We start from the raw sequence: 27,632 nt of genomic DNA, 5'->3' as shown, positions 1-27,632 counted from the left end.
TTTTCTCTCCCCCTCTGTTCTCTTTCTCTCCCCTCTTTCCTCCCTCTTTTTTTTTCTCCCCCTCTGTTCTCTTTCTCTCCCCCTCTTTCTCTCCCCCTCTTTCCTCCCTCTTTTTTCTCTCCCCCTCTTTTCTCCCTCTCTCTCCCTCTCTTTCCTCTCCTAGGTGGGCTACTCTCCAGACTGGGTGTTTCTGTTGAGGAATGTGATGCGGGTCAGTCCAGAACAGGGTCTACAGTTCTCTCAGATGCTGGTGGCAGATGAGGAGCCCCTGGCCAACATCAACCAGGTAACACACGCACATAGCACAGACACACAGGCCTGCGTAAACACACACACTGCCCAGTGAGGGGCCTCCCCTGTCTGTTATTCCTCCTTTTTAAGGGTATATCAACTTTCCCCTCCTCCTCTTGTCATAACTGGCTCTGGCTAAAAGTTGCCCACAAACATAGACCTATAGGCCCTGGCCAAAAGTAGTGCACTGTATAGGGAATATGGTGCGAATTTGGGACATACCCCTAGAATCAGCAGTTTAGAGGTAACTTCATCCTATCTAATCCAGCAATGCACTTCCTTATCCAGCAGGATTATGTCCCTGTGACTCTTGATTACCTCTTTCTCTACTGTTATTGGCTGCTAATGTCCCCGCTCTCTCCCTCGTGATTGGTGTAGATAGTGGATGTGTTCATGGAGGGAAGTCTGATCCAGCAGTGTACCTCCTTCCTATTGGACGCCCTGAAGAACAATCAGCCAGCCGAGGGACACCTACAGACACGTCTACTGGAGATGAACCTCATCCACGCCCCCCAGGTACAAACACACACACCTTTCATAATGTTTTGTTGTGTTTCTGTTGGTGCAGTATGTGTTGTAATTGGTGGTTCTGTGTATATCCAGGTAGCTGACGCGATCCTTGGCAACCAGATGTTTAGTCACTATGACCGTGCCCACATCGCCCAGCTGTGTGAGAAGGCTGGACTGCAACAGAGGGCTCTAGAGCACTACACTGACCTGTTCGACATCAAACGGGCTGTCGTACACACACACCTGCTCAACCCTGAGGTACGTAGGTGTATGTGGGGTGGCTTCAAATGTAACCTCTCATGTTCTCTTCTCTCTCTTGTGTCTTATACCCAACTTCTACCAGCTTCTACCCCCAAGCCATAAGACTCCTGAACAGCTAATCAAATGGCTACCCAGGCCCCTCTTTTACGCTGCTGCTACTCTCTGTTTATAATCTATGCATAGTCACTAACTCTACCTACATGTCCATATTACCTCAACTAACCGGTGCCCCTCCACATTGACTCTGTACTGGTACCCCCTGTATATAGCCTCGCTTTTTATTTTACTGCTGCTGTTGAATTATTTGTTACTTTTATTTTCTACTTGTCTATTTTCTTCTAAACCAACAATGCTTTAAGAAGTTAAGGGCTTATAAGTAAGCATTTCACTCTAATGTTCGCTGCAACATTTCACCTGTTGTATTTGGCGCATGTGACAAATAAAATGTGTTTTGTGTTAACCCTCTCCTCTCTCCTTGTAGTGGCTGGTGAACTACTTTGGCGCCCTGTCAGTAGAGGACTCGTAGAGTGTCTTCGGGCCATGTTATCAGCCAACATCAGACAGAACCTTCAGCTGTGTGTCCAGGTGGCATCTAAATACCACGAGCAGCTGGGAACAAACACCCTGGTGGAGCTCTTTGAGTCCTTCAAGAGCTACGAGGGTACGCCTGGGTCTTGCTTCTCTTATGTTTAAAAACGTGTCGGCTTGGGGTCTATGTGGTCCAGCTATTAGAGCCACAGACCCTGGCACACATGCACAGCCTAGGATGCTAGAGCCTAGGATGCTAGAGCCTAGGATGCTAGAGCCTAGGATGCTAGAGCCTAGGATGCTAGAGCCTAGGATGCTAGAGCCTAGGATGCTAGAGCCTAGGATGCTAGAGCCTAGGATGCTAGAGCCTAGGATGCTAGAGCCTAGGATGCTAGAGCCTAGGATGCTAGAGCCTAGGATGCTAGAGCCTAGGATGCTAGAGCCTAGGATGCTAGAGCCTAGTCTACCATATGTTTTCACAGGGAAACTAGGAAACTTATTCAATTGTGAAACTGTTTTTTTTTCTCTCCCAGGTCTGTTCTACTTCCTGGGCTCCATAGTGAACTTCAGCCAGGACCCTGACGTCCATTTTAAATACATCCAGGCGGCCTGTAAGACAGGGCAGATCAAGGAAGTGGAGCGCATCTGTAGAGAGAGCAACTGTTACGACCCGGACAGGGTCAAGAACTTCCTCAAGGTACGGGGGCTACCCCAGCAGTGTTGGTTAGGTGAATGTTTATTTATAAGTCGCTCTGGATAAGAGTGCCTACTAAATGACTAAAATGTTTAAAAAATAAAATTAAAATGTTTAGCCTAGAAGACTACAAACCAGGTTCACTAGCTTTCAGTTACATGTAAGATCGGAAATGACACGAACCAGACTGAATTCTCACCTTTCACAGTCGTTTCATGGGATATTGGCTTCCTTTTGGTAATATAATGTAACTATTGATGTTCTGTGTTGCCTCTCTCTCTCCCCCATCAGGAGGCTAAATTGACAGACCAGCTGCCGTTGATCATAGTGTGTGACCGCTTTGACTTTGTCCATGACCTGGTGCTCTATCTCTACCGCAACACTCTGCAGAAGTATATAGAGATTTACGTTCAGAAGGTAAGAGCCATCCGCCTGGCAGGAGGCCCAGTGGGGAACACAGCACTGCAGGGAAGGAAGAGAGATGTCAAGATACCTTTATTGTTGGTTTTACCAATAAATAGCACTTATTTTATTTTGTTGCTGTAATTGCCATTGCCTGCTATTGCCTGGCCTTGACATGTGCGTACTGTAGGTGAACCCCAGCCGTCTGCCTGTGGTGATAGGAGGTCTGTTGGATGTAGACTGTGCTGAAGACGTCATTAAGAACCTGATCATGGTGGTGAGAGGGCAGTTCTCCACTGATGAGCTGGTGGCAGAGGTGGAGAAGAGGAACAGGTACAGACATCACTTACGCATGTGGTCTCCCAACATTGTCGGCTCCTGTTCTTCAAATGGGGAGAACACTTTGTCAGAACTTTCAGGCCTGTCCTTTCCCCCCTGGTGAGGTAATGCCTCAAAGATCCCAGACAAAATGTTTCACGAGGGTTTCTCAAAAGGAGATTTTGTGTGTGTTCCAGACTGAAGCTGTTGTTGTCGTGGCTTGAGTCTCGTATCCACGAGGGCTGTGAAGAGCCGGCTACCCACAATGCCTTGGCTAAGATCTACATTGACAGTAACAACACCCCGGAGCGCTTCCTGAAGGAGAACACCTTCTACGACAGCGCTGTAGTGGGGAAGTATTGTGAGAAGAGAGACCCCCACCTCGCCTGTGTCGCCTATGAGAGGGGCCAGTGTGACCTGGACCTTATCAAGGTCTGAACACACACACACACACACCACACCGCACACACCCACAGGAGATGACTAATGCATTGATTGGTTTGGTTTCATTGTGCTCTGCTGTAGGTGTGCAATGAGAACTCCCTGTTCAAGAGTGAGGCTCGCTACCTGGTCCGACGGAAAGACCCAGAACTATGGGCCAACGTTCTTGAGGAGAATAACCCTTATAGACGCCAACTCATAGACCAGGTAAGTACAATACCCTCTGATAACACTGTTGTTATCTCCCTGTGTTCTGACCTGTGTTTCATTGTGTTTCCCAGGTGGTGCAGACCGCTCTGTCAGAGACCCAGGACCCAGAGGAGGTGTCTGTGACGGTCAAGGCCTTCATGACAGCTGACCTGCCCAATGAGCTCATTGAACTACTGGAGAAGATTGTACTGGACAACTCAGTCTTCAGCGAGCACCGGTCAGTCACCACGCGCACACACACAAACACTTTACTTGGCCTCGCATTTAAATACGGAGGTTGAAAAGACTCAAATATTTCCAATGTTCTACGAATACCTGTAGTTGGAAGTCTTATCTAGCCTCTGTGTGTCTTCTCTGTTTCTCCCTCAGAAACCTCCAGAACCTGTTGATCCTGACGGCCATCAAGGCAGACCGGACACGTGTGATGGAGTACGTCAACCGCCTGGACAACTACGACGCCCCCGACATCGCTAACATCGCCATCAGCAACGAGCTCTTCGAGGAGGCCTTTGCCATCTTCAAGAAGTTTGACGTCAACACCTCCGCCATTCAGGTTAACAAGAGTCTGAAGATAATGCAAAATATTTAGCTAATCATTGTACCCTGTTTTGTTTCAATGCACCAACAATGCTTTTCTTGACTTTTCTTTCTGCACCTTACAAATATTTGTATCATTGGACGTCTTTATTTATACTGACCAACTGTCTCTCTAGGTCCTGATCGAGCAAATCAGTAACCTGGACAGAGCCTATGAGTTTGCAGAGCGTTGTAATGAGGCCGCGGTATGGAGTCAACTGGCCAGAGCCCAGCTCCAGAGAGACCTGGTTAAAGAGGCCATCGATTCCTACATCAAAGCCGACGACCCGTCAGCCTACATGGAGGTGGTCAGCGCTGCCAGCAAGAACAGTAAGACAAAACATCACACTGTGTGAGGAACATGGAAAAGCAAGGAAACTGAGGCAGTGGCGGGGGTAATTCCAACAAGGCAGTGGCGGGGGTAATTCCAACAAGGCAGTGGCGGGGGTAATTCCAACAAGGCAGTGGCGGGGGTAATTCCAACAAGGCAGTGGCGGGGGTAATTCCAACAAGGCAGTGGCGGGGGTAATTCCAACAAGGCAGTGGCGGGGTAATTCCAACAAGGCAGTGGCGGGGTAATTCCAACAAGGCAGTGGCGGGGGTAATTCCAACAAGGCAGTGGCAAGGGGGGTAATTCCAACAAGGCAGTGGCGGGGTAATTCCAACAAGGCAGTGGCGGGGTAATTCCAACAAGGCAGTGGCGGGGTAATTCCAACAAGGCAGTGGCGGGGGTAATTCCAACAAGGCAGTGGCGGGGGTAATTCCAACAAGGCAGTGGCGGGGGTAATTCCAACAAGGCAGTGGCGGGGGTACGTCCAAAAAGAGTTCACTTGAAGCCTCCTATGCACTGTATGTGTGTATAATGTATAGAATTTATTGTGTGTGTGTGTGTGTTTTAGATAACTGGGAGGATCTGGTGAAGTTCCTTCAGATGGCTCGTAAGAAGGCCAGAGAGTCGTATGTAGAGACCGAGCTCATCTTTGCTCTGGCTAAAACTGTCAGACTGGCCGAACTAGAGGAATTTGTCAGCGGCCCTAACAACGCCCATATACAACAGGTAAATGTGTCAAATACGTGCAAAATGCACGTTTATCAACATGGAACATTGTTCGCTGAGACATTTGGTTTCAACTTTGAACTCACCCTCTCTTTGTCCTCCTGCAGGTGGGAGATAGGTGTTATGAAGAAGGGATGTACGATGCCGCCAAGCTGCTGTACAATAACGTGTCCAACTTTGCCCGCCTGGCATCCACGCTGGTACACCTAGGAGAGTACCAAGCTGCTGTGGACAGCGCCAGGAAAGCCAACAGCACACGCACCTGGAAGGAGGTACATCTAAACATTCTTACACACACATGTTATGCTGTACGTACGTTTAAGTCAGTTGATGGGTTGTGCATCATGACTTCGCTCAATCTCTCTCTCTCTCTCTCTCTCTCTCTCTCTCTCTCTCTCTCTCAAGGTGTGTTGTGCGTGTGTGGATGGGGAAGAGTTTCGATTGGCTCAGATCTGTGGTCTACACATTGTTATCCACGCTGATGAACTGGAGGAGCTCATCAGCTACTACCAGGTAAATCCCTTGAATCACTCTAACCTGCTGGTGTCCTCTATAGTTTAGTTCCAGGTGAAGGGAATGTTTTCAGATAGTTTAGGTGTCTGTACAGTGTCTGTGGTTAACTCATGTTCGTGTCTGTGTGCATCAGGACCGGGGTTACTATGAGGAGCTGATAGGCCTGTTGGAGGCCGCGTTGGGTTTGGAGCGCGCTCACATGGGCATGTTCACAGAGCTGGCCATCCTCTACTCCAAATTTAAACCCCAGAAGATGAGAGAACACCTGGAACTCTTCTGGTCCCGCGTCAACATCCCTAAGGTGTGTCTCTCTCTCTCTCTAAATAAAACAATTGTAAATATTTATCTTTTTCCCCATATCTGTCACGTCTATGTGACCTCAATTCCTGTGGTTGTCCAATCAGGTGCTGCGAGCGGCGGAGCAGTCCCATCTGTGGGCGGAGTTAGTGTTTCTGTATGATAAATACGAGGAATATGACAACGCTGTCCTCACGATGATGTCACACCCTACAGACGCTTGGAAGGAGGTGCAGTTCAAGGACATCATTGCCAAGGTAGCACGACCTCATCGGCTCCTCACTCACAAAACAGTTGAAAACCTCACTGAAGGGCTGAAGGCTTTCTAACCTCAACTGTAGCCACCTCTCTCCGCAAGGAACTTCATTGTGTTGTATGACCCTTTCTAGGTGGCCAATGTGGAGCTGTACTACAAATCCCTTTCCTTTTACCTGGACAACAAACCTCTGCTGACGAATGACCTTCTGACCATACTGTCACCACGGTTAGACCACAGCCGCACGGTCAGCTACTTCACCAAGGTAATCAGTCAAAACACCTGTCATTAAACCCGGAATAGACTGAAAAACATGTTCCCACAATACTACAACCCTGCAAATTTAGCAGCAACGCAAGACCAAATAATATGACGCTTCCGTGGGTCTCCAGGTTAACCAGTTGAAGTTGGTAAAGCCTTACCTGAGGTCAGTCCAGAGTCATAACAACAAGGGAGTCAATGAGGCCCTCAATAACCTGCTGACAGAGGAGGAGGACTACCAGGTGAGGGAGTGTGTGTGTGTTCTAGTTATGCTCTTATGTTGTTCTATGGCATTATGTGTTGTGGTCTCCAGGAAGCATGACTTGTATGTCTGTGTTATCCATAGGGTCTGAGGGCGTCTATCGATGCATATGATAACTTTGACACCATTGGTTTGGCCCAGAGACTGGAGAAGCATGAGCTGATTGAGTTCAGACGCATCGCCGCATACCTCTACAAAGGCAACAACCGCTGGAGACAGAGCGTGGAACTCTGCAAGAAGGACAAATTATACAAGGTTAACATTTATACTGTAAATATTTTCTGGGACCTTTTCACACTTCACTCTACTTTGACTAGAGCCTGATGGGGGCACTGTTTCGCTTTGGAGGTTGGAAATAGTGAATATTTAGTCAGCCACACCCTGTTGAAATAACTGAAGGAAGACACTTTTCTCCTCCATAGTTTTTCAGCTTTGTAATGATATGTAACCATTGGTGCAACATCTGTGAGAATCAAAATGTTCCCGTGTTTCATCCATCCATCTCTTTCCCTGTCAGTCTCAAGATGGGATGCTGTATGCTGCAGAGACGGTCTCAAATCAATCTTTTAATCAAATCAATCACCCCCCCCCCTCTTACTGTGTGTATTTGGCAGGATGGAATGCTGTACGCTGCTGAGTCTAAGGATGCTGAGCTGGCTGAGACCCTGTTGCAGTGGTTCCTGGAGGAGGGCAGGAAGGAGTGTTTCGCTGCCTGTCTGTTTGCCTCCTACGACCTGTTGCACCCTGACGTGGTGCTGGAGCTGGCCTGGAGACACAACATCATGGACTTTGCCATGCCATACTTCATCCAAGTCATGAGGGAGTACCTCACCAAGGTCAGTCCTGCTCCAAAAACGGCAAGCACTTTATGTGTCCCAAATGGCACCCTATTCCCGATTATAGTGCACTTCTTCTGACCAGAGCCCTATTGGCCCAGGTCAAAAGTAGTGCACTATATAGAGAATAGGGTGCCATTTGGGACGTACACAATCTTAATTTCGGTCAGTGAAAATGTAGTAAGAATAATGTATTTCTTCCTGCTAATTTGACTGGTTTCCAGATAATTTTCTCTTCTTGTAAGAGATGGATAGTTGTTCTTGACCTTCTCTCTGTAGGTATTGTAGGAGCAGACGGGGTTTAGAGATACTTTTGTTAATACAAATTAAAATAGTGGAACGTTTACTTAAATATGGTGATAACGCTGCTGGAGAAAGCATTCACACAACTTTATTATTTTGTATTTCTTCACTTTGTGTTTGTAATTAAGTTAAAACATGAGACTCTTTAAGTGGGGAAGACGACCATTCCTCTAGAACAATGTGTAGTAGTGACACCACTTCCTGTAACCTTTGACCCCAAGATATGTGAGCTCATCTCTGTGGGTTCTCTTCCAGGTTGATGAGGTTGAGGAGAAGGTGACGGTCTCTGGCTCTCTTTATTTATCTCCTTTTTGTTCTGTCTGTTTCCTGTTCTAACATAGACCCTAGGTTTCTGATGTAAGAACCTAGCATGGACTTGTATGTAGACTGAGAATCCTTAACATAGGTCTGGCTAGTCCTGGTTCTTTAGAGCGTCACAGGGGGTGCGGGGTTCTGTTTCAGTCCAGCACCAACCTACCTGATTAAGCCTTTAGTCTTTCTAGATTGAAGACTGAATCAGATATGTAAGAGCGGGGCAACAAAAGCCATGCTCACACTCAACCCCCTAGAACCAGGACTGGCCGCCCTTTACCTACTGGGACCCTCCCCGGGTCTCTCCCCTCACTGATAATCCCAGACTGTTTGCTCCTGGCTACAGGAACACATGATAGAGGTCCTGGTTAACAGGAACACATGATAGAACAGTATGATAGAACAGTAACACATGACAAAAGGTGCTGCACTATAGTCCTCCGCATCAGTAGTCAGCTAGCCTGAGTGACAATCTGTTTGTTCTTCCATGTCAATATTTGGCCTGACTGATGACCGCAATGAGCACAAACAGATCTGGGACCAGGCTAGTTGTTAGCAGCAGGACTGCAGTATCTTCTGGATTCCTATGGCTGCCATTAAACTGATCAGTGATTTGCCAGAGAGCATGGAAATGAAGAGCAGCAGACATTTGGCCCTCCCTGGAGGACTGGAGTTGAAGCCCCCTGCTGCAAACACAGTTCTGTCGGAGTATTCTCATGTAGCTTTAACTGCTATGTACAGTAACACCGTAGTGCACAATACCACATTGTGAGAAGCATCGGCTTTACAGCCGTTAGCTAGCTGTACAGCCACAGAGAACCAAAACCACCTCTCCCACACACTGCTGTGCATCCCAAATGGCACCCTATTCCCTACATAGTGCACTACTTTTGACCAGAGCCGTACAAGTAGTGCACTGTATAGGGAATAGGGTACCATTTGGGTTGCACACCATCAATTAGCTTTCTATGCATGTTCATTATTTTATTTATCAGAGGCACATACTCCCTTGTAGTTTTTTCTGCTGCTGAAATTCTTATCATTCACACACTACCAGTTTATTTTGTATTTATGACATTCTAATTATTTAGTTTTAGTTAATTGTTCATACAGACAAGTCACATCTTCACAGCTATTATTACTCAAAATAGAGATTCTCAATGCCAAAAATAGACCATTTGGAATAACTTCAGAATGATTTAATTACATAACTTTAATACAATAATACACACATTTCTGTTTGACTCGTGAATACATCAGAAACCTTGCTTGATTTGTTTTCTTTAGCCTATATTTGACACGACTGCTCACACGTCTGAAGCACTGCCTGTGAAGATTGCTAAACATTTACTTGAGGAAAATGACCTCAACTAGCTTTGGATAAGATAGCAGTTCACAGTTTAAAAAAGATGCATGCTCTTAACCAAGCAAAATACTTTTGATAAACTGCTCTAGATAAGTTGGTGAAATATTGCATTTTGTTAGGCAAGAAGGAGTGCCCTGTAGCTGAAGCATGTTAAGTTGTGATTGAGGTTTGTCTCTTTTTCCTCCTGGACTGGGATGTGTTTTGCGTGGAGTGCAAAGTGGAGTGTTAGCATCTTGGCGTGGGCCAAGCTTCTCCACAACACAGAGAATACAAAATTAACTTTCACAAGCCTTGCTGTATACAGTGCTTCTAGAGTAGTTTAAAGATGCTCCCGCACTTGTAAGGAAAACTGTAGTTTCTCACCAATCCCGCATGGCATCTTCTCTAAGGCATCCTCACTGTAGAAATAGATACTAGTCTATAAAGTCTGATATTGAAAGGTGAAGTATAATATTATGCATATTGTTGTCTTCATGACAAAAGTTAACATCCCCAATAAAATATTATCAGAATGTATCTCTGTAGAACGTTAATTGACAAATAATTTACAACGCCACAGTTTTATTATAGTGAGCCCACCCATTAGGCGACTGACTGGCTTTTCTCTCTGACCTCTGTCTGACCCTTTGTTCTCAGGTGGATAAACTGGAGGAGTCGGAAAGCCAAAGGAAGACTGAGGAAGAAGTCACAGAACCCACCCCCATAGTTTTCGGTAGGTTATATTAAAAGGCTTGGTTAAACTTTCTGGAATCAGTTGGCATAGGGGGGGAAATGAGTAAGGGAATCTGAATGCAACGCTAGAAAGACAGTTGTTTATTATTGATGAAAGGTAACAAGTGTGTGTGTGTGTGTGTGTACAGGTCAGCAGCTGATGTTGACGGCAGGCTCGGCTCCAGTGGCACCCCAGCCTGGATACCCAGGAGGCTACGGATACGCTGCCCCAGGCTACTCCCCCCAGCCTCCCTACAACTACAACATGTAGACCACCTCTACCCCACCCAGCCTCCCTACACCATGTAGACCACCTCTACCCCACCCAGCCCCCTACAGCTACAACATGTAGACTACCTCTACCCCACCCAGCCCCCTACAGCTACAACATGTATACCACCTCTACCCCACCCAGCCTCCCTACAGCTACAACATGTAGACCGCCTCTACCCCACCCAGCCTCCCTACAGATACAACATGTAGACCGCCTCTACTCCACCCAGCCTCCCTACAACTACAACATGTAGACCGCCTCTACCCCACCCAGCCTCCCTACAACTACAACATGTAGACCGCCTCTACCTCACCCAGCCTCCCTACAGCTACAACATGTAGACCGCCTCCCTACAGCTACAACATGTAGACCGCCTCTACCCCACCCAGCCTCCCTACAGCTACAACATGTAGACCGCCTCTACCTCACCCAGCCTCCCTACAGCTACAACATGTAGACCGCCTCCCTACAGCTACAACATGTAGACCGCCTCTACCCCACCCAGCCTCCCTACAGCTACAACATGTAGACCGCCTCTACCCCACCCAGCCTCCCTACAGCTACAACATGTAGACCACCTCTACCCCACCCAGCCTCCCTACAGCTACAACATGTAGACCGCCTCTACTCCACCCAGCCTCCCTACAACTACAACATGTAGACCGCCTCTACTCCACCCAGCCTCCCTACAACTACAACCTGTAGACCGCCTCTACCCCACCCAGCCCCCCTACAGCTACAACATGTAGACCGCCTCTACTCCACCCAGCCTCCCTACAACTACAACATGTAGACCGCCTCTACTCCACCCAGCCTCCCTACAACTACAACATGTAGACCGCCTCTACCCCACCCAGCCCCCTACAACTACAACATGTAGACCGCCTCTACTCCACCCAGCCTCCCTACAACTACAACATGTAGACCGCCTCTACTCCACCCAGCCTCCCTACAACTACAACATGTAGACCGCCTCTACTCCACCCAGCCTCCCTACAACTACAACATGTAGACCGCCTCTACCCCACCCAGCCCCCCTACAACTACAACATGTAGACCGCCTCTACCTCACCCAGCCTCCCTACAGCTACAACATGTAGACCGCCTCTACCCCACCCAGCCCCCCTAGGGCTACACTAAGCCTGGGTCCCAAATGTCACCCTGTTCCCAGTATAGTGAACTAATTTTGACCAGGGTCCATATGACTCTGGTCTAAAGTAGTGCAGTATATATTGGCTATATGGTGTTGATTGGGACACAGATCATGTAGACCTTAAGGTCCCAATAATTCTACCTGGAGCTTCTAACAAGCCCCCCTCGGCCAACCTCAGGCCCCGACCTGAACCACACTTACCCTGCACTGGGATACAGATACAGCTTGCTTATGGATTCTATATGTATTCCCCGCCTTGACACCCCCGAGACTCCCAATCTCACTACTCTGAGACACACCTAGCCCACCTATGGACACTCCTAACCCCCACACCCAAATCTCTCAACTGAAAAGATCTCCACTTTGCCCCCATCTCCTCTCGCTCCTCACCTCACTCCCACTTCCTCTTTCTCCCCCTCTCCAATGGAATACAGCGAGACTAAGTGACCGCCATTCAACACGCACCGCATGACAACAGCGCTTAGCTCCTAGAGAAAATAACTAATAAGATGTCGCTAATGTACAGTACACCTCTCTGTCCAGGTATTCTATTACTGTTCTATAGACTGCATCAACTGTGTCAACCATAGAACAGCTTCTTTTTTTTTATCCTAATGTTTTTCTAGAGATTATAATACAGCACTGATGGTACAGAGACTTTGTTACTGAGGAGCCAGAGAGGGGGTGGGTGAGGGGGGAGCAGCACCGAGTTCCCCCACCCTCTCCTAAGCACTGCTAGGCCTTATACAGGAGGAGGTTTCAAATTTGAGTCCGTGTTTATGTTTGTTTCAAGACTATTTCTGTGCAATAGAGATCTTAACAGGTACCATGTGTTGGAGATACAGTACTATATGGACTAGGAATAATAGTTACTTGGGTTATGGTGTACTGTCTGTGTGTAGTTTATCAAGCATGTAGGGATCTGTTGACAACACCAAATTAGGGAAGGTTTGCGCTGTTCCTTCTCTTCACTAGAGTCGTATTATCTGATAATAACCAAGTCAAGATGGATGTTGGGTCTCTCCACTACACTGTGATGTACGGTACAGGATCCCACAGCTCTGGTTGTTGATGATGTGAAACATAACTGCGATATGCTGATGTCTGTGCATGTGCTGCCAAACATATAATGCTGTAACAATGCAACCAGGAGCACAATTTCCATGTTACACATATACCAAGTATTACCTACCTATGTTGTGTTCAAAACTAAACAAATGTATTTTGAGGCCTTTTACTGTCTCACCATTGGCAACAACGAACAGAATGGTCGAAGAAACTCAAATGTTACACAGAGAATTAAAAACATACTAGAGGAATAGAGCTCGTATGTATCCCTGTACCAGTGGTTCAGAGTTAACAATTCATGTACTGAAAAAAAACAGTGTATAATTTAAGATATGTTGCGATACTTAAATAAGCAAATAAGTCCATTATGGAATAAAATAGTGCATTGTTGTAGTCTTAATCATTATTATGATACTTTTTTTAAAAAGAAAATGACAAAATACAAAAAGAGCAGAATACAAACATAAACTATTCAGCATGATTGCTTGCAGCAGCCATCATCCTGGAGTTTGTTTTCTTCCTGTTCAAGTAGAACCTGTCTGATAAATGTTCTGGAAAACTATCGCTAGGGTTTATGGGTAACTCTGGCCTCGTGCATCCGGACAGACGGCCATGTCCACTGTTGTCCATTGGACCCTGAGCTGTGCCGCGACATTGTAAAAACGTTGAATTGGGGTTTTGTAGGAAAACTAAATCTAAACTGTGTACAAGCACTACCGTATCTGCACAAGTCGTGGTCTCTGAAGGATAATAAAGTTTACACACACATTATCTGTCTGTGATCATTTCACGTTGCTCATAGTAGTAACTCTAGAGGTAACTTGGATGTATATTTGGTAATATGTGTTTGCATTGTCGTACTATCAACCCTGGGTTTTACTAAGAACCTTTGGTCATAAAGCCGACAACGCATCCAACAGTCACCATGGTTAATCTCAGCTAATGGTAACTGTCTAGGCTGCTCATTAAATGTTGTTTAATTGTTATGTGTCCTTATGATGAAGGGTTTAAGTCAAATGTTTGCATTTGTTAATTTATTCCATTCAATCTGACTTGGTAAGTTTACAGGTCATTCACAAACTTCCTTGATCAGGTTTGGTGTTTTTTTCTCCACTTCTAAGATGTTCTTGCTTCTTTTAGTTTTGACAATGCAATCAACACTAAGATATACAGTTTAAGTCGGAAGTTTACATACACCTTAGCCAAATACATTTAAACTCAGTTTTTCACAATTCCTGACATTTAATCCTAGTACAAATTCCCTGTCTTAGGTCAGCTTGGATCACCAGTTTTACTTTAAGATTGTGAAATGTCAGAATAATAGCAGAGAATTATTTATTTCAGTTTTTATTTCTTTCATCACATTCTCAGTGGGTCAGAAGTTTACATGCACTCAATTAGTATTTGGTAACATTGCCTTTAAATTGTTTAACTTTGGTCAAACGTTTTGGGTAGCCTTCCATAAGCTTCCCACAATAAGTTGGGTGAAGTTGTGTGAATTTTGGCCCATTTCTCCTGACAGAGCTGGTATAATTGAGTCAGGTTTGTAGGCCTCCTTGCTCGCACACGCTTTTTCAGTTCTGCCCACAATTTTTCTATGGGCTTGAGGTCAGGGCATTGTGATGGCCACTCCAATGTCTTGACTTTGTTGTCCTTAAGCCATTTTGCCACAACTTTGGAGGCATGCTTGGGGCCATTGTCCATTTGGAAGACCAATTTGCGACCAAGCTGATTTCTTGAGATGTTGCTTCAATATATCCACATAATTTGGTGACTCATGATGTCATCTATTTTGTGAAGTGCACCAGTCCCTCCTGCAGCAAAGCACCCCCACAACATGATGCTGCCACCCCCGTGCTTCACAGTTGGGATGGTGTTCTTCGGCTTGCAAGCATCCCCCTTTGTCTTCCAAACATAACGATGGTCATTATGGCCAAACAGTTCTATCTTTGTTTCATCAGACCAGAGGACATTTCTCCAAAAAGTATGATCTTTGTCCCCATGTTCAGTTGCAAACCGTAGTTGGCTTTTTTTATGGTAGTTTTGGAGCAGTGGCTTCTTCCTTGCTGAGTGGCCTTTCAGGTTATATCGATATAGGACTCATTTTACTGTGGATATAGATACTTTTGTACCTATTTCCTCCAGCATCTTCACACGGTCCTTTGCTGTTGTTCTGGGATTGATTTGCACTTTTCGCACCAAAGTATGTTCATCTCTAGGAGACAGAACGTATCTCCTTCTTGAGCAGTATGACCCCTGCGTGGTCCCATGGTGTCTATACTTGCGTTCTATTGTTTGTACAGATGAACGTGGTACCTTCAGGCATTTGGAAATTGCTCCCAAGGATGAACCAGACTTGTGGAGGTCTACAATTTTTTTCTGAGGTCTTGGCTAATTTATTTTGGTTTTCCCATGATGTCAAGCAACGAGGCACTGAGTTTGAAGGTAGGCCTTGAAATACATCCACAGGTACACCTTCAATTGACTCAAATGATGTCAATTAGCCTATCAGAAGCCTCTAAAGCCATGACATACATTTTCTGGAATTTTCCAAGCTGTTAAAATGCACAGTCAATTTAGTGTATGTAAACTTCTGACCCACTGGAATTGTGATACAGTGAAATATAAGTTAAATAATCTGTCTAAACAGTTGTTGGAAAATTTACTGATGTCATGCACAAAGTAATGTCTGAACTGACTTGCCAAAACTATAGGTTGTTAATGAGAAATTTGTGGAGTGGTTGAAAAACAAGTTTTAATGACTCCAACCTAAGTGTATGTAAACTTCCGACTTCAACTGTATATCACCAGAACGTACCCCGCCACTAGGTCAGTTCAACATCTACACTGAACAAAAATCTAAATGCAACATGTAAAGTGTTGGTCCTGTGTTTCATGAGCTAAAAAAAAATCCTGGAAATGTTCCATACTCACAAGAAGCTTATTTCTCTCAAATGTTGTGCACAAATTTGTTTACATCCCTATTAGTGAGAATTTCTCCTTTGCCAGGATAAATCTATCCACCTGACATGTGTGGCATATCACGAAGCTAATTAAAGAGCATGGTTATTACACAGGTGCACCTTGTGCTGGGGACAATAAAAGAACACTTTAAAATGTACAGTTTTGTCACACAAAACAACGCCACAAATATCCCAAGTTTTGAGGGAGCGTGCAATTGGCATGCTAACTGCAGGAATGTCCACCAGAGCTGTTACCATAGAATTTCTCTACCATAAGCTGCCTCCGTTGTTTTAGAGAATTTGGCAGTACTTCCAATCGGCCTCACAACCGCAAACTAAGTGTAACCACTCCAGCCCAGGACCTCCACATCAACCAATCAATCAAATGTATTTATAAATCCCTTTTTACATCAGCAGATGTCACAAAGTGCTATACAGAAACCCAGCCTAAAACCCTAAACAGCAAACAATGCAAATTTAGAAGCACGGTGGCTCCCCAGTGGGTGGGCCTAGATTAGGGCCTATTGAATTTCTTTCAATTGACTGATTTCCTTATTATGAACTGTAACTCTAAAATTGTTGACATTTATTCATGTTGTGTTTATACTTTTGTTCAGTATAGTTTTGATTTACATTTGAGTTGTCAACTAATGTGAATTCAACAAAACATGTCACCATTTAATTCGATTTAGGTTCAAAGTTTGGTAGAAGAAAAAAAATGAAATGCCCTTATGTTGATGACTTTCTGCAAATCCACGTCATCACATTGTTTTTTTTGTTTTTTTGGGGGGGTGAAATGAAGTGGAAACAACATTGATTCGACCAGTGGGCCAGGTGCCAGACTTTCTACACTGTCCAACTGGTCCTTGCCTTGCCTGACACTGGCGCAATTCTCTGTCAGTCTAGCTACTCCTATGACATGACAACCATAGTCAGGGGAGTTGGTGAAAGCACACACAGTGGGGTCTGAAATTATTTGCACCCTTGACTAAGATGAGCAATAATAACTGTATAAAATAAATAAACTACTGAGCTACAGTGGGGCAAAAAAGTATTTAGTCAGCCACCAATTGTGCAAGTTCTCCCACTTAAAAATATGAGAGAGGCCTGTAATTTTCATCATAGGTACACTTCAACTATAACAGACAAAATGAGAAAATAAATCCAGAAAATCACATTGTAGGATTTTTAATGAAATTATTTGCAAATTATGGTGGAAAATAAATATTTGGTCAATAACAAAAGTTTATCTCTACTTTGTTATATACCCTTTGATGGCAATGACAGAGGTCAAATGTTTTCTGTAAGTCTTCACAAGGTTTTCACACACTGTTGCTGGTATTTTGGCCCATTCCTCCATGCAGATCTCCTCTCGAGCAGTGATGTTTTTTGGCTGTTGCTGGGCAACACGGACTTTCAACTCCCTCCAAAGATTTTCTATGGGGTTGAGATCTGGAGACTGGCTAGGCCACTCCAGGACCTTGAAATGCTTCTTACGAAGCCACTCCTTCGTTGCCCGGGCGGTGTGTTTGGGATCATTGTCATGCTGAAAGACCCAGCCACGTTTCATCTTCAATGCCCTTGCTGAGTGAAGGAGGTTTTCACTCAAAATTTCACGATACATGGCCCCATTCATTCTTTCCTTTACACGGATTAGTCGACCTGGTCCCTTTGCAGAAAAACAGCCCCAAAGCATGATGTTTCCACCCCCATGCTTCACAGTAGGTATGGTGTTCTTTGGATGCAACTCAGCATTCTTTGTCTTCCAAACACGACGAGTTGAGTTTTTAACAAAAAGTTATATTTTGGTTTCATCTGACCATATGACATTCTCCCAATATTCTTCTGGATCATCCAAATGCTCTCTAGCGAACTTCAGACGGGCCTGGACATGTACTGGCTTAAGCAGGGGGACACGTCTGGCACTGCAGGATTTGAGTCCCTGGCGACGTAGTGTGTTACTGATGGTAGGCTTTGTTACTTTGGTCCCAGCTCTCTGCAGGTCATTCACTAGGTCCCCCCGTGTGGTTCTGTGATTTTTGCTCACCGTTCTTGTGATCATTTTGACCCCACGGGGTGAGATCTTGCGTGTAGCCCCAGATCGAGGGAGATTATCAGTGGTCTTGTATGTCTTCCATTTCCTAATAATTGCTCCCACAGTTGATTTCTTCAAACCAAGCTGCTTACCTATTGCAGATTCAGTCTTCCCAGCCTGGTGCAGGTCTACAATTTTGTTTCTAGTGTCTTTTGACAGCTCTTTGGTCTTGGCCATAGTGGAGTTTGGAGTGTGACTATTTGAGGTTGTGGACAGGTGTCTTTTATACTGATAACAAGTTAAAACAGGTGCCATTAATACAGGTAACGAGTGGAGGACAGAGGAGCCTCTTAAAGAAGAAGTTACAGGTCTGTGAGAGCCAGAAATCTTGCTTGTTTGTAGGTGACCAAATACTTATTTTCCACCATAATTTGCAAACAAATTCATAAAAAATCCTACAATATGATTTTCTGGATGTTTCTTCTTATTTTGTCTGTCATAGTTGAAGTGTATCTATGATGAAAAGTACAGGCCTCTCGCGTCTTTTTAAGTGGGAGAACTTGCACAATTGGTGGCTGACTAAATACTTTTTTGCCCCACTGTATATTGTATGCTCAACAAAATGTGAATAATATTATTTTATACTAATACATTTGCTCAGAGAAAGATTCTTATAAATAAAGTAGTCAAACGTTTAGTATTTGGCCCCATATTCCTAGCACACAATGACTACATCAATCTTTTGACTCTACAAACTTGTTGGATGCATTTGTTCGTTTTGGCTGTGTTTCAGATTATTTTGTGCCCAATAGAATAGTAAATCATGTATTATTGTGTCATTTTGGAATCACTTTTATTATAAATAAGAATATAATATGTTTCTAAACATTTGTACATTTAATGTGGATGCTACTGTACCATGATTACAGATAATCCTGAATGAATCATGAATAATGATGAGTGAGAAAGTTTACAGATGGTTAAAGATCATACCCCCAAGACATACTAACCTCTCACCATTACCAATAACGGGAGGCTAGCATGTCTTGGGGATATGATATTTTACCCTCTGCAACTTTCTCACTCATTATTCACGATTCATTCTAGATTATCCGTAATCAAGGTAGCATCCACATTAATGTACAAGCGTTTAGAAACATGTTTTATTTTTGTTTACAATAAAAATGACAATACATTATGTACCATTAATTTATATTGGGCACAAAATGATCTGAAACCCAAGCAAAACCAACTTCAAATGCATCCAACAAGTTTGTAGAGTCGCAAGATTGATGTAGTCATTGTGTGCTAGGAATATGGGGCCAAATACTTAACTTTTGACTCGTTTATTTATAAGCATCTTTAAAGGTGTCAATCACTTTTTGAGAAATAGAAATATAACTTGTTCAACAAAATCTCTTTCTCTAAGCAATTGTATTAGTATAAAATAATATAATTTCCCAATTTTTGGAGCGTACAATATAGCTCGGTATTAGAATTATTTGTTTTATACAGTCATTATTGCTCATTTTTATCATTGGTGTCAATCATTTCGGACCCCACTGTATGTCTGTGACCAGGCCAGACTACTCAAAGGAAAGCGTTCACTCTCTACTAGCACTGTTCCAGGACCAGTCCTCTGCCACAGTCATGACTCTCCTGATGGTCTGGCTGATGACGGTCTCTGACCAAAACGTCAGGCAATGTTTTTAACTTTGCATTTGCAATAAGCCATATATTTCTATAATGGAGAGAGTGTTGTGCTCTAACTTCTGATGCCACAGTCCTGAGGGACACCAGTTGGAGTTGAGGAGCAAAACTGACACTGGATCAGTGGGGGTAGATATGTACTGCTGCACTTCGACCTCATTTTGGGAACAGCATCTAATGGAGATACGGATCAAACATTCTGTGTCCACCTGTCATAGTAGGGGTTTTGCACACATGTAGCCTTGTGTACAGGCTACATCACTTCAATTCAAAGTAGTATCTGTTCATCTCCATTATCAGAATAGAAAAAAATGGAAAAAATGTGATTATGTTAATTTATTTGTTCATGTAAGCAAAGGTCTCAGTACAGTATGTTATGCTAATGTAGCGCTCCACCTCATAGCGAGGTTTGCGCGTGTAACGATGAGACAGACCCGCCCTTCTGGTGTGTAACCGAACTGCCCCGTCTCTCCTCCCTCGGCTACATGATATATACGCGTTCTCTCCTAGCACGACTGCCAGCTGTGTCGTAGCCTACTGTCCACATACAGCGGAGGTCTGAAGGCTACACTCAGCACCACTGGTCGGACAGCATCACAGCAAAATTGATCAGTCCTTAGTCTTGGTGTGCATGCACTGAACGTTATAATAACCACCAACTAGTTTTTTTAGGACAAAATAACAGTTTTGTAGACTTAGTTTTATAGCTAGATAGATATTTGTTAAATTTATTCTTTACAATGGAAGGAAACAGGAAATTAATCAGTCCCTTTCACCGACCACGGTGCCTGGCGGCGGCGGCACCTGGAGGGAAAGCCAAATTAACTCACCCAGGGAAGGCAATTCTAGCAGGTAAGTTTTGTAAATCCTTTGTTCAGACACCATCTATGCCAATATATATGGTTTTACATTTTTGTGATTCACGGTTTAATGCTTTTACTTGATAGAGAATCGGCGTGGATGGAGCATCAGCCTGTAGAATAAAGTAACATTGTTTTTCCCGATCATGTCACTTTCACTTGACAGCCAGGGTTTGTAAATGATGAGCTGATGGTGTTTCATTGGTTAGTAGCCGTGCAAGAATCGAGCGCTTCCATGTCATTGAGTAGAACTGTCATGTTGTATTGTGTTCATTCACAATAAAATATCAAATATGCTAGTCCTGGTTATTAATATCAGTTTCACATGCAGTGTGTTCATTTCACTAAAGATGGGATTGGCTTGGGCTGCCTGTAGAGTGCATAACAAAATAGTGAGACTGTTTAAACTAGTAGCCTACTGGCTTTATCATTTTTAAAAAAATGTTCTACTTAATATGATTTAGAATCTAATCAATATGATTTGAAATGGATGATTATGAAATGATCTAATGATCCTATCTGTAACTGACAGTGGTAACATGCTACACCCTTCTAATAGTGCAGAGCAGTACTGCCTGGTTATATGAGAGAACACCACAGACGAAACACTCCTCAGTTTTCCCCCTTAGTGGCAGACAGTAACAAATTAGTTAGTTATAAGGACTGGTGAATGCTAAAATGTTCACCTCCTCTTGCATTATGCTATGATAGACAGATCATTCATGTTATTGTGCAGTTTAACTGAGATGACAAGAAAGCATCTGTTGCAGCTCCATCTGTCTGATTAGCAAACCACAGCATTTAGTTCCCACTATGCAGCCCTGTTCTTTTTAGGCAGCAGACACAGTCATTATTATGGGGTGTGTCTTCTGAAAATGACTCCACACTGTGCAATTCAAACCAATAACCCTACAATTGAACTGGAATGCATTTTAAGTAAACCACCCAAAACCACCACGTCGCTCTCTGAAGGAAGACAAAACCAAGCATTGAATTAGGATCAAATATAGAAACCCAAACACTGTGGACTGAACAGCAGAATGTCTCTAAAATTAGGTTTGAATAGCTCAGACGGCTACTACTACTAATAGGTAGACGATGGTGTATATAAACCTGTACTGCTGATGCTATCTATTGGCTATTGAGAGGCTTTGAAGCCAGCGGTCGGCCATATTGGCACTCCACAGTAGGAGCAGTCCTCCATAGTCATGGGTGGAATTCTACAGTTTTTCAATTAAGTGTTTCAAGGACAAATTTACATGTATTTAAGTATTTACAAAATTACATGTTTTGTTGTTGTAAATTAAAATAAAAAAAAGTTTAACTCATAATATAGTTTAAAAGTGGGCATTAAGGTATATGTAATAACTAATGTAGACATTAATAAATGCATTAATTATACATTAATAAATGCATAAAAAGGTTTGTTTTTTACATTGGAGGAGTAGTGCTAAGATGGAGGCACAGGAGCTTCAACAAATCACCCCCTAAAAGTAATCTAGTATATATACTGCATACATCACTGGTAGTAGCCTAGTAGCCTTCATCACAGAAACCTCCATTCCTGTGAGGGATACTGTTGAAGTGTACCGAACAAAAAATATAAACACAACATGTAAAGTGTTGGTCCCATGTTTCATGAGTTGAAATAAAAGATCCCAGAAATGTTCCATATGCACAAAAAACGTATTTTTCTCCAATGTTGTGCACAAATTAGTTTACATCCCTGTTAGTGGGCATTTCTTCTTTGCCAAGATAATCCATTCACTTGACAGTTGTGACATATCAAGAAGCTGATTAAACAGCATGATCATTACACAGGTGCACCTTGTGCTGGGGGACAATTAAAAAGTCACTTTAAAATGTGCAGTTTTCTCACACAACACATATCCAACACATGTCTCAAGTTATGAGGAAGCATGTAACTTGTTATTTGGTATATTATTAGGATCCCCATTAGCTGTTGCAAAAGCAGCAGCTGCTCTTCCTGGGGTCCACACAGAACATGAAACATGACATAATACAGATAATTAATAGACAAAGACAACTCAAAGACAGAACGACAAATATTATTTTTAAAGGCACATGTAGCATACATATCAATACATACACACAAACTATCTAGGTCAAATAGGCTTTATGAAAGCAGGTTTGCTGTTTATTTGAGCAATAAGAGATGGAACGGAGTTCCATGCAATAATTGCTCTATATAATACTGTATGCTTTTTTGAATTTGTTCTGGATTTGGGGACCGTGAAAAGACCCCTGATGGAATTTCTGGTGGGATAAGTGTGTGTGTCAGAGCTGTGTGTAAGTTGACTAGGCAAACCATTTGGGATTTTCAACACAATGTTCCTTATAAAAATAAGAAATGATGCAGTCAGTTTCTCCTCAACTCTTAGCCAAGAGAGACTGGCATGCATAGTATTTACACTACCAGTCAAAGGTTTTAGAACACCTACTCATTCAACGGTTTTTCTTTATTTGTACTATTTTCTACATTATAGAATCATAGTGAAGACATCAAAACTATAAAATAACACATTGTTAACACATTGTTAAACAAATCCACGTATATTTTATATTTGAGATTCTTCAAATAGCCACCATTTGCCTTGATGACAGCTTTGCACACTCTTGCCATTCTCTCAAACAGCTTCAAGTGGTAGTCACCTGGAATTCATTTCACTTAACAGGACTGCCTTCTTAAAAGTTAATTTGTGGAATTTCTTTTAGGGGTGGTATACATTAGATAGCCCTATTTGGTAAAAGACCAAGTCCATTTTATGCCAAGAACAGCTCAAGTAAGCAAAGAGAAATGACAGTCCATCATTACTTTAAGAAATGAAGGTCAGTCAATGCGGAAAATTTCAAGAACTTTGAAAGTTTCTTCAAGTGCAGTCGAAAAAAAACATCAAGCGCTATGATGAGGAACGCCACAGGAATGGAAGACCCAGAGTTACCTCTGCTGCAGAGGATAAGTTCTTCAGAGTAACAAGCCGCAGAAATTGCAGCCCAAATAAATGCTTCACAGAGTTCAAGTAACAGGCACATCTCAACATCAACTGGTCAGATGAGACTGTGTGAATCAGGCCTTCATGGTCAAATTGCTGTAAAGAATCCACTACTAAAGGACACCAATAAAAAGAGACTTGCTTGGGCCAAGAAACAAGAGCAATGGACATAAGACCGGTGGAAATTTGTTCTTTGATATGCAGTCCAAATTGGCGATTTTTGATACCAACCACCACGTCTTTGTGAGATGCGGTGTGTGTGAACGGATGAGCGCCGCATGTGTATTTCCTACTGTAAAGCATGGAGGAGGAGATGTTATGGTGTGGGGGTGCTTTGCTGGTGACACTGTCTATTTAGAGTTCAAGGCACACTTTACCAGCATGGCTACCACAGCATTCTTCAGCAATACACCATCCCATCTGGTTTGGGCTTAGTCCCACTATCATTTGTTTTTCAACAGGACAATGACCCAACACACCACCAGGCTGTGTAAGGGCTATTTAACCAAGAAGGAGAGTGATGAAGTGCTGCATCAGATGACCTGTCCTCCACAATCCCCGACCTCAACCAAACCGAGATGGTTTGGGATGAGTCGGACCGCAGAGTGAAGGAAAAGCAGCCAATAAATGCTTAGCATATGTAGGAACTCATGCAAGACTGTTGGAAAAGCATTCCAGATGAAGCTGGTTGAGAGAATGCCAAGAGTGTGCAAAGCTGTCATCAAGGCAAAGGGTGGCTATTTGAAGAATCTCAAATATAACATTTATTTTGATTTGTTTAACACTTTTTTGTTTACTACATGATTCCATATGTGTTATTTCATAGTTTTGATGTCTTCGCTATTATTCTACAATGTACAAAATAGTAAAAATAAAGAAAAACCCTTGAATGAGTAGGTGTTCTAAAACTTTAGACCGGTAGTGTCTAAATATCAGCCCTCTGATTACAATGACGAGCAAGATGTGCTGATCTGTTCTGGGCCTGCTGCAGTTTAACTAGGTCTTTCCTTGCAACACTTGACCACGCGACTCGACAATAATCAAGATAAGTCAAAACTAGAATCTGCAGACATTGCTTTTTGGAGTCAACCATTGAGTATATATGTTTTGACCATGACAGTTTACAATCTAAGGTAATGCAACGTAATTTAGTCTTCTCAACTTGTTCAGATCTGCCCTGCGGTACACCACACTTTACATGTTTGACATTAGAGAAGCTTCCATTAAAGAAAACCCTTTGAGTCCTATTAGATAGACAGCTCTGAATCCACGATATGGCAGAGGTTGAAAAGCCATAACAAATACATTTTTTCAACAACATGTTATGGTCAATAATATCAAAGGCTGCACTGAAATCTAACAGTACAGCTCCCACAATCTTCTTATTATCAATTTCTTTCAACCAATCATCAGTCATTTGTGTCAGTGCAGTACATTTTGGTTGCCCTTCTCCATAACCATGCTGAAAGTCTGTTGTTCATTTGTTTACAGAGAAATAGCATTGTATTTAGTCAAACACTATTTTTTCCCCAAAAGTTTGCTAAGACCTGGCAGCAAGCTTATATAGGTCTGCTGTTAGAACCAGTATTTGTATTTGTATTTATTATGGATCCCCATTAGCTGCTGCCAAAGCAGCAGCTACTCTTCCTGGGGTCCGGCAAAATTAATTCAGTTATACATTTTTAAAAACACAATACATTCATAACAGATTTCACAATGCACTAAGTGTGTGCCCTCAGGCCCCTACTCCACTACCACATATCTACAATATAAAGTCCATGTGTACGTGTGTATATAGTGCATATGTCATCATGTGTGTGTAAAGGCTGCTTTTGGGTAGCAGAATTACTTTGGCTTCCCTCCAGGCCTGGGTACAAATACTTTCCTCTAGGGTCAGATGAAATATATGACAGATAGGAGTGGCTATAGTGTCAGCTAACATACTCGGTAGCTTTCCATCTAAGTTGTCAATGCCAGGAGATTTGTCATTATTGATCGTTAACAATCATTTTTCCACCTCTCCCACACTGACTTTACAAAATTCACACTTGCATTGCTTTTCTTTCATTATTTGTTTTTCTATGCATGAAAACGATGGCTCACTGTTCGTTGTTGGCATTTCCTGCCTAATCTGCCAACTTTGCCAATGAAGTAATCATTAAAATAATTGGCAACATCAAATGGTTTTGTGATGAATAAGCCAATCTGATTCGATGAAAGATGGAGTTGAATTTGTCTTTCTGCTCATAATTTCAATTAAAGTACTCCAAAGTTTTTTGGAGCTTCTTCATGAGCGGACAGCTTGACGAAAACCAGCCAATATTCAGGTCCTCAAGAAAGTAGACCTCTGTTTACATCACATACACTATCAAGCATTTCACACATATTATTTAGATACTGACTGTTAGCACTTGGTGGCCTATAGCAACACCCCCCAAAAAAGGCTTTTATACCAAGTGAACCTGCAACCACAACACATAAGATCTTCTCTAAGCATTACAGGGATATGGCTCTGAATATATACAGCAACACCTCACCCATAAGCATTTGTGTCTCTTCTATAGATGTTTCATCCTTGTATTGCTACTGCTGCATAATCAAGTGAGTCTCAAAAATGGCTAATATATGAATGTTATCTGATTAGCAAGTTATTGATTTCATTAACCTTATTTCTAAGGCTACTTATATTAATATGGGATATATTCAGCCCTTCCTGGGTAGCTTATCAGAGATAGACATAATATGGAAAAGAGCAAACAAAGCAAGAGAAAAAAATATACATCCAGCAATCCATTAATCAATTGGGGTGTGTGTGTTCATGCGGGGTTGAAGTTACGAACCCATAGGCTTGGCTCTCTCATCCCTTCCAGGCTTCTGGGAGGGTGGACAATGAGCCTGTCATAGCGGATGTATGTCCCCACGCAGCTTTCATGTCTGGGATAAGTTCTTTCCTCTTCTGGCGCACAGCTCCAGGATAGTCCTCATTGAGGAAGATACAGTGCATTCGGAAAGTATTCAGACCCCTTGACTTTTTCCACATTTTGTTACATTACAGCCTTATTCTAAAATTGATCAAATAGTTTTTTCCCCCTCATCAATCTATACACAATACTCTAAAATGACAAAGCAAAAACAGCTTTTTTGTATAAAAAACAACAACGGAAATATTACATTGTACATAAGTATTCAGTCCCTTTACTCAGTACTTTGTTGAAGCACCTTTGGCAGCGATTACAGCTTCCAGTCTTCTTGGGTATGATGCTACAAGCTTGGCACACCTGTATTTGGGGAGTTTCTCCCATTCTTCTCTGCAAAAACTCTCAAGTTCTGTCATTTTGGATGGAGAGCGTCGCTGCACAGCTATTTTCAGGTTTCTCCAAAGATTGTCGATCAGTTTCAAGTCCGGACTCTGACTGGGCCACTCAAGGACATTCAGAGATTTGTCCTGAAGCCACTCCTGAGTTGTCTTGGCTGTGTGCTTAGGGTCGTTGTCCTGTTGGAAGGCGAACCTTTGCCCCAGTCTGAGGTCCTGAGGGCTCTGGAGCAGGTTTTCATCAAAGATCTCTCTGTACTTTACTCCGTTCATCTTTCCCTCGATCCTGACTAGTCTTCCAGTCCCTGCCACCAAAAGACATCCCCACAGCATGATGCTGCCACCACCATGCTTTCACTGTAGGGATGGTGCCAGGTTTCCTCCAAACATGACGCTTGGCATTCAGGCCGAAGAGTTCAATCTTGGTTTCATCAGACCAGACAATCTTGTTATTCATGGTCTGAGTCCTTTAGGTGCCTTTTGGCAAACTCCAAGCGGGCTGTCACATGCTTTTTACTGAGGAGTGGCTTGCGTCTGGCCACTCTACCATAAAGGCCTGATTGCTGGAGTGCTGCAGAGATGGTTGTCTTTCCATATGGACTCCAATCAAGTTGTAGAAACATCTCAAGGATGATCAATGGAAACAGGATGCACCTGAGCTCAATTGCAAAGGGTCTGAATACTTATGTAAATAAGGTATTTCTGTTTTTACATTTTAATAAATGTGTAAACATTTCTGCAAACCTGTTTTCGCTTTGTCATTATGGGGTATTGTGTGTAGATTGATTTGTATTTGTATTTTATTTCACCTTTATTTAACCAGGTAGGCTAGTTGAG

At 43.1% G+C, this 27,632-nt stretch overlaps 1 protein-coding gene and 1 pseudogene across 2 annotated transcripts in view; both read left to right on the top strand.

Moving 5' to 3' along the window:
- The window catches only part of LOC124034203, a 38,808-nt pseudogene extending 25,140 nt beyond the window's left edge, over positions 1-13,668 (top strand). Inside the window, exons 10-33 of the transcript XR_006838537.1 lie at positions 164-286; positions 670-807; positions 895-1,059; positions 1,544-1,723; positions 2,124-2,287; positions 2,576-2,701; positions 2,877-3,019; positions 3,202-3,436; positions 3,530-3,652; positions 3,727-3,872; positions 4,025-4,208; positions 4,369-4,561; positions 5,131-5,288; positions 5,396-5,560; positions 5,694-5,801; positions 5,935-6,102; positions 6,206-6,355; positions 6,488-6,619; positions 6,747-6,857; positions 6,962-7,132; positions 7,492-7,713; positions 8,272-8,298; positions 10,331-10,406; positions 10,555-13,668. The product of XR_006838537.1 is annotated as a clathrin heavy chain 1-like (transcript). The remainder of the gene's footprint in view (positions 1-163; positions 287-669; positions 808-894; positions 1,060-1,543; positions 1,724-2,123; positions 2,288-2,575; positions 2,702-2,876; positions 3,020-3,201; positions 3,437-3,529; positions 3,653-3,726; positions 3,873-4,024; positions 4,209-4,368; positions 4,562-5,130; positions 5,289-5,395; positions 5,561-5,693; positions 5,802-5,934; positions 6,103-6,205; positions 6,356-6,487; positions 6,620-6,746; positions 6,858-6,961; positions 7,133-7,491; positions 7,714-8,271; positions 8,299-10,330; positions 10,407-10,554) is intronic.
- Positions 13,669-20,138: 6,470 nt separating this feature from the next.
- LOC124033263 (tricarboxylate transport protein B, mitochondrial-like) overlaps positions 20,139-27,632 on the top strand; it is a 35,622-nt gene continuing 28,128 nt past the window's right edge. Inside the window, exon 1 of the mRNA XM_046345244.1 lies at positions 20,139-20,460. Coding sequence (XP_046201200.1) covers positions 20,349-20,460 — 112 coding nt within the window. The 5' untranslated portion in view covers positions 20,139-20,348. The remainder of the gene's footprint in view (positions 20,461-27,632) is intronic.

The sequence above is a fragment of the Oncorhynchus gorbuscha genome, linkage group LG04, assembly GCF_021184085.1.
Source record: "Oncorhynchus gorbuscha isolate QuinsamMale2020 ecotype Even-year linkage group LG04, OgorEven_v1.0, whole genome shotgun sequence".
In the NCBI taxonomy this organism is placed as follows: Eukaryota; Metazoa; Chordata; class Actinopteri; order Salmoniformes; family Salmonidae; genus Oncorhynchus; species Oncorhynchus gorbuscha.
This window is presented reverse-complemented; position numbering and strand designations above follow the sequence as displayed.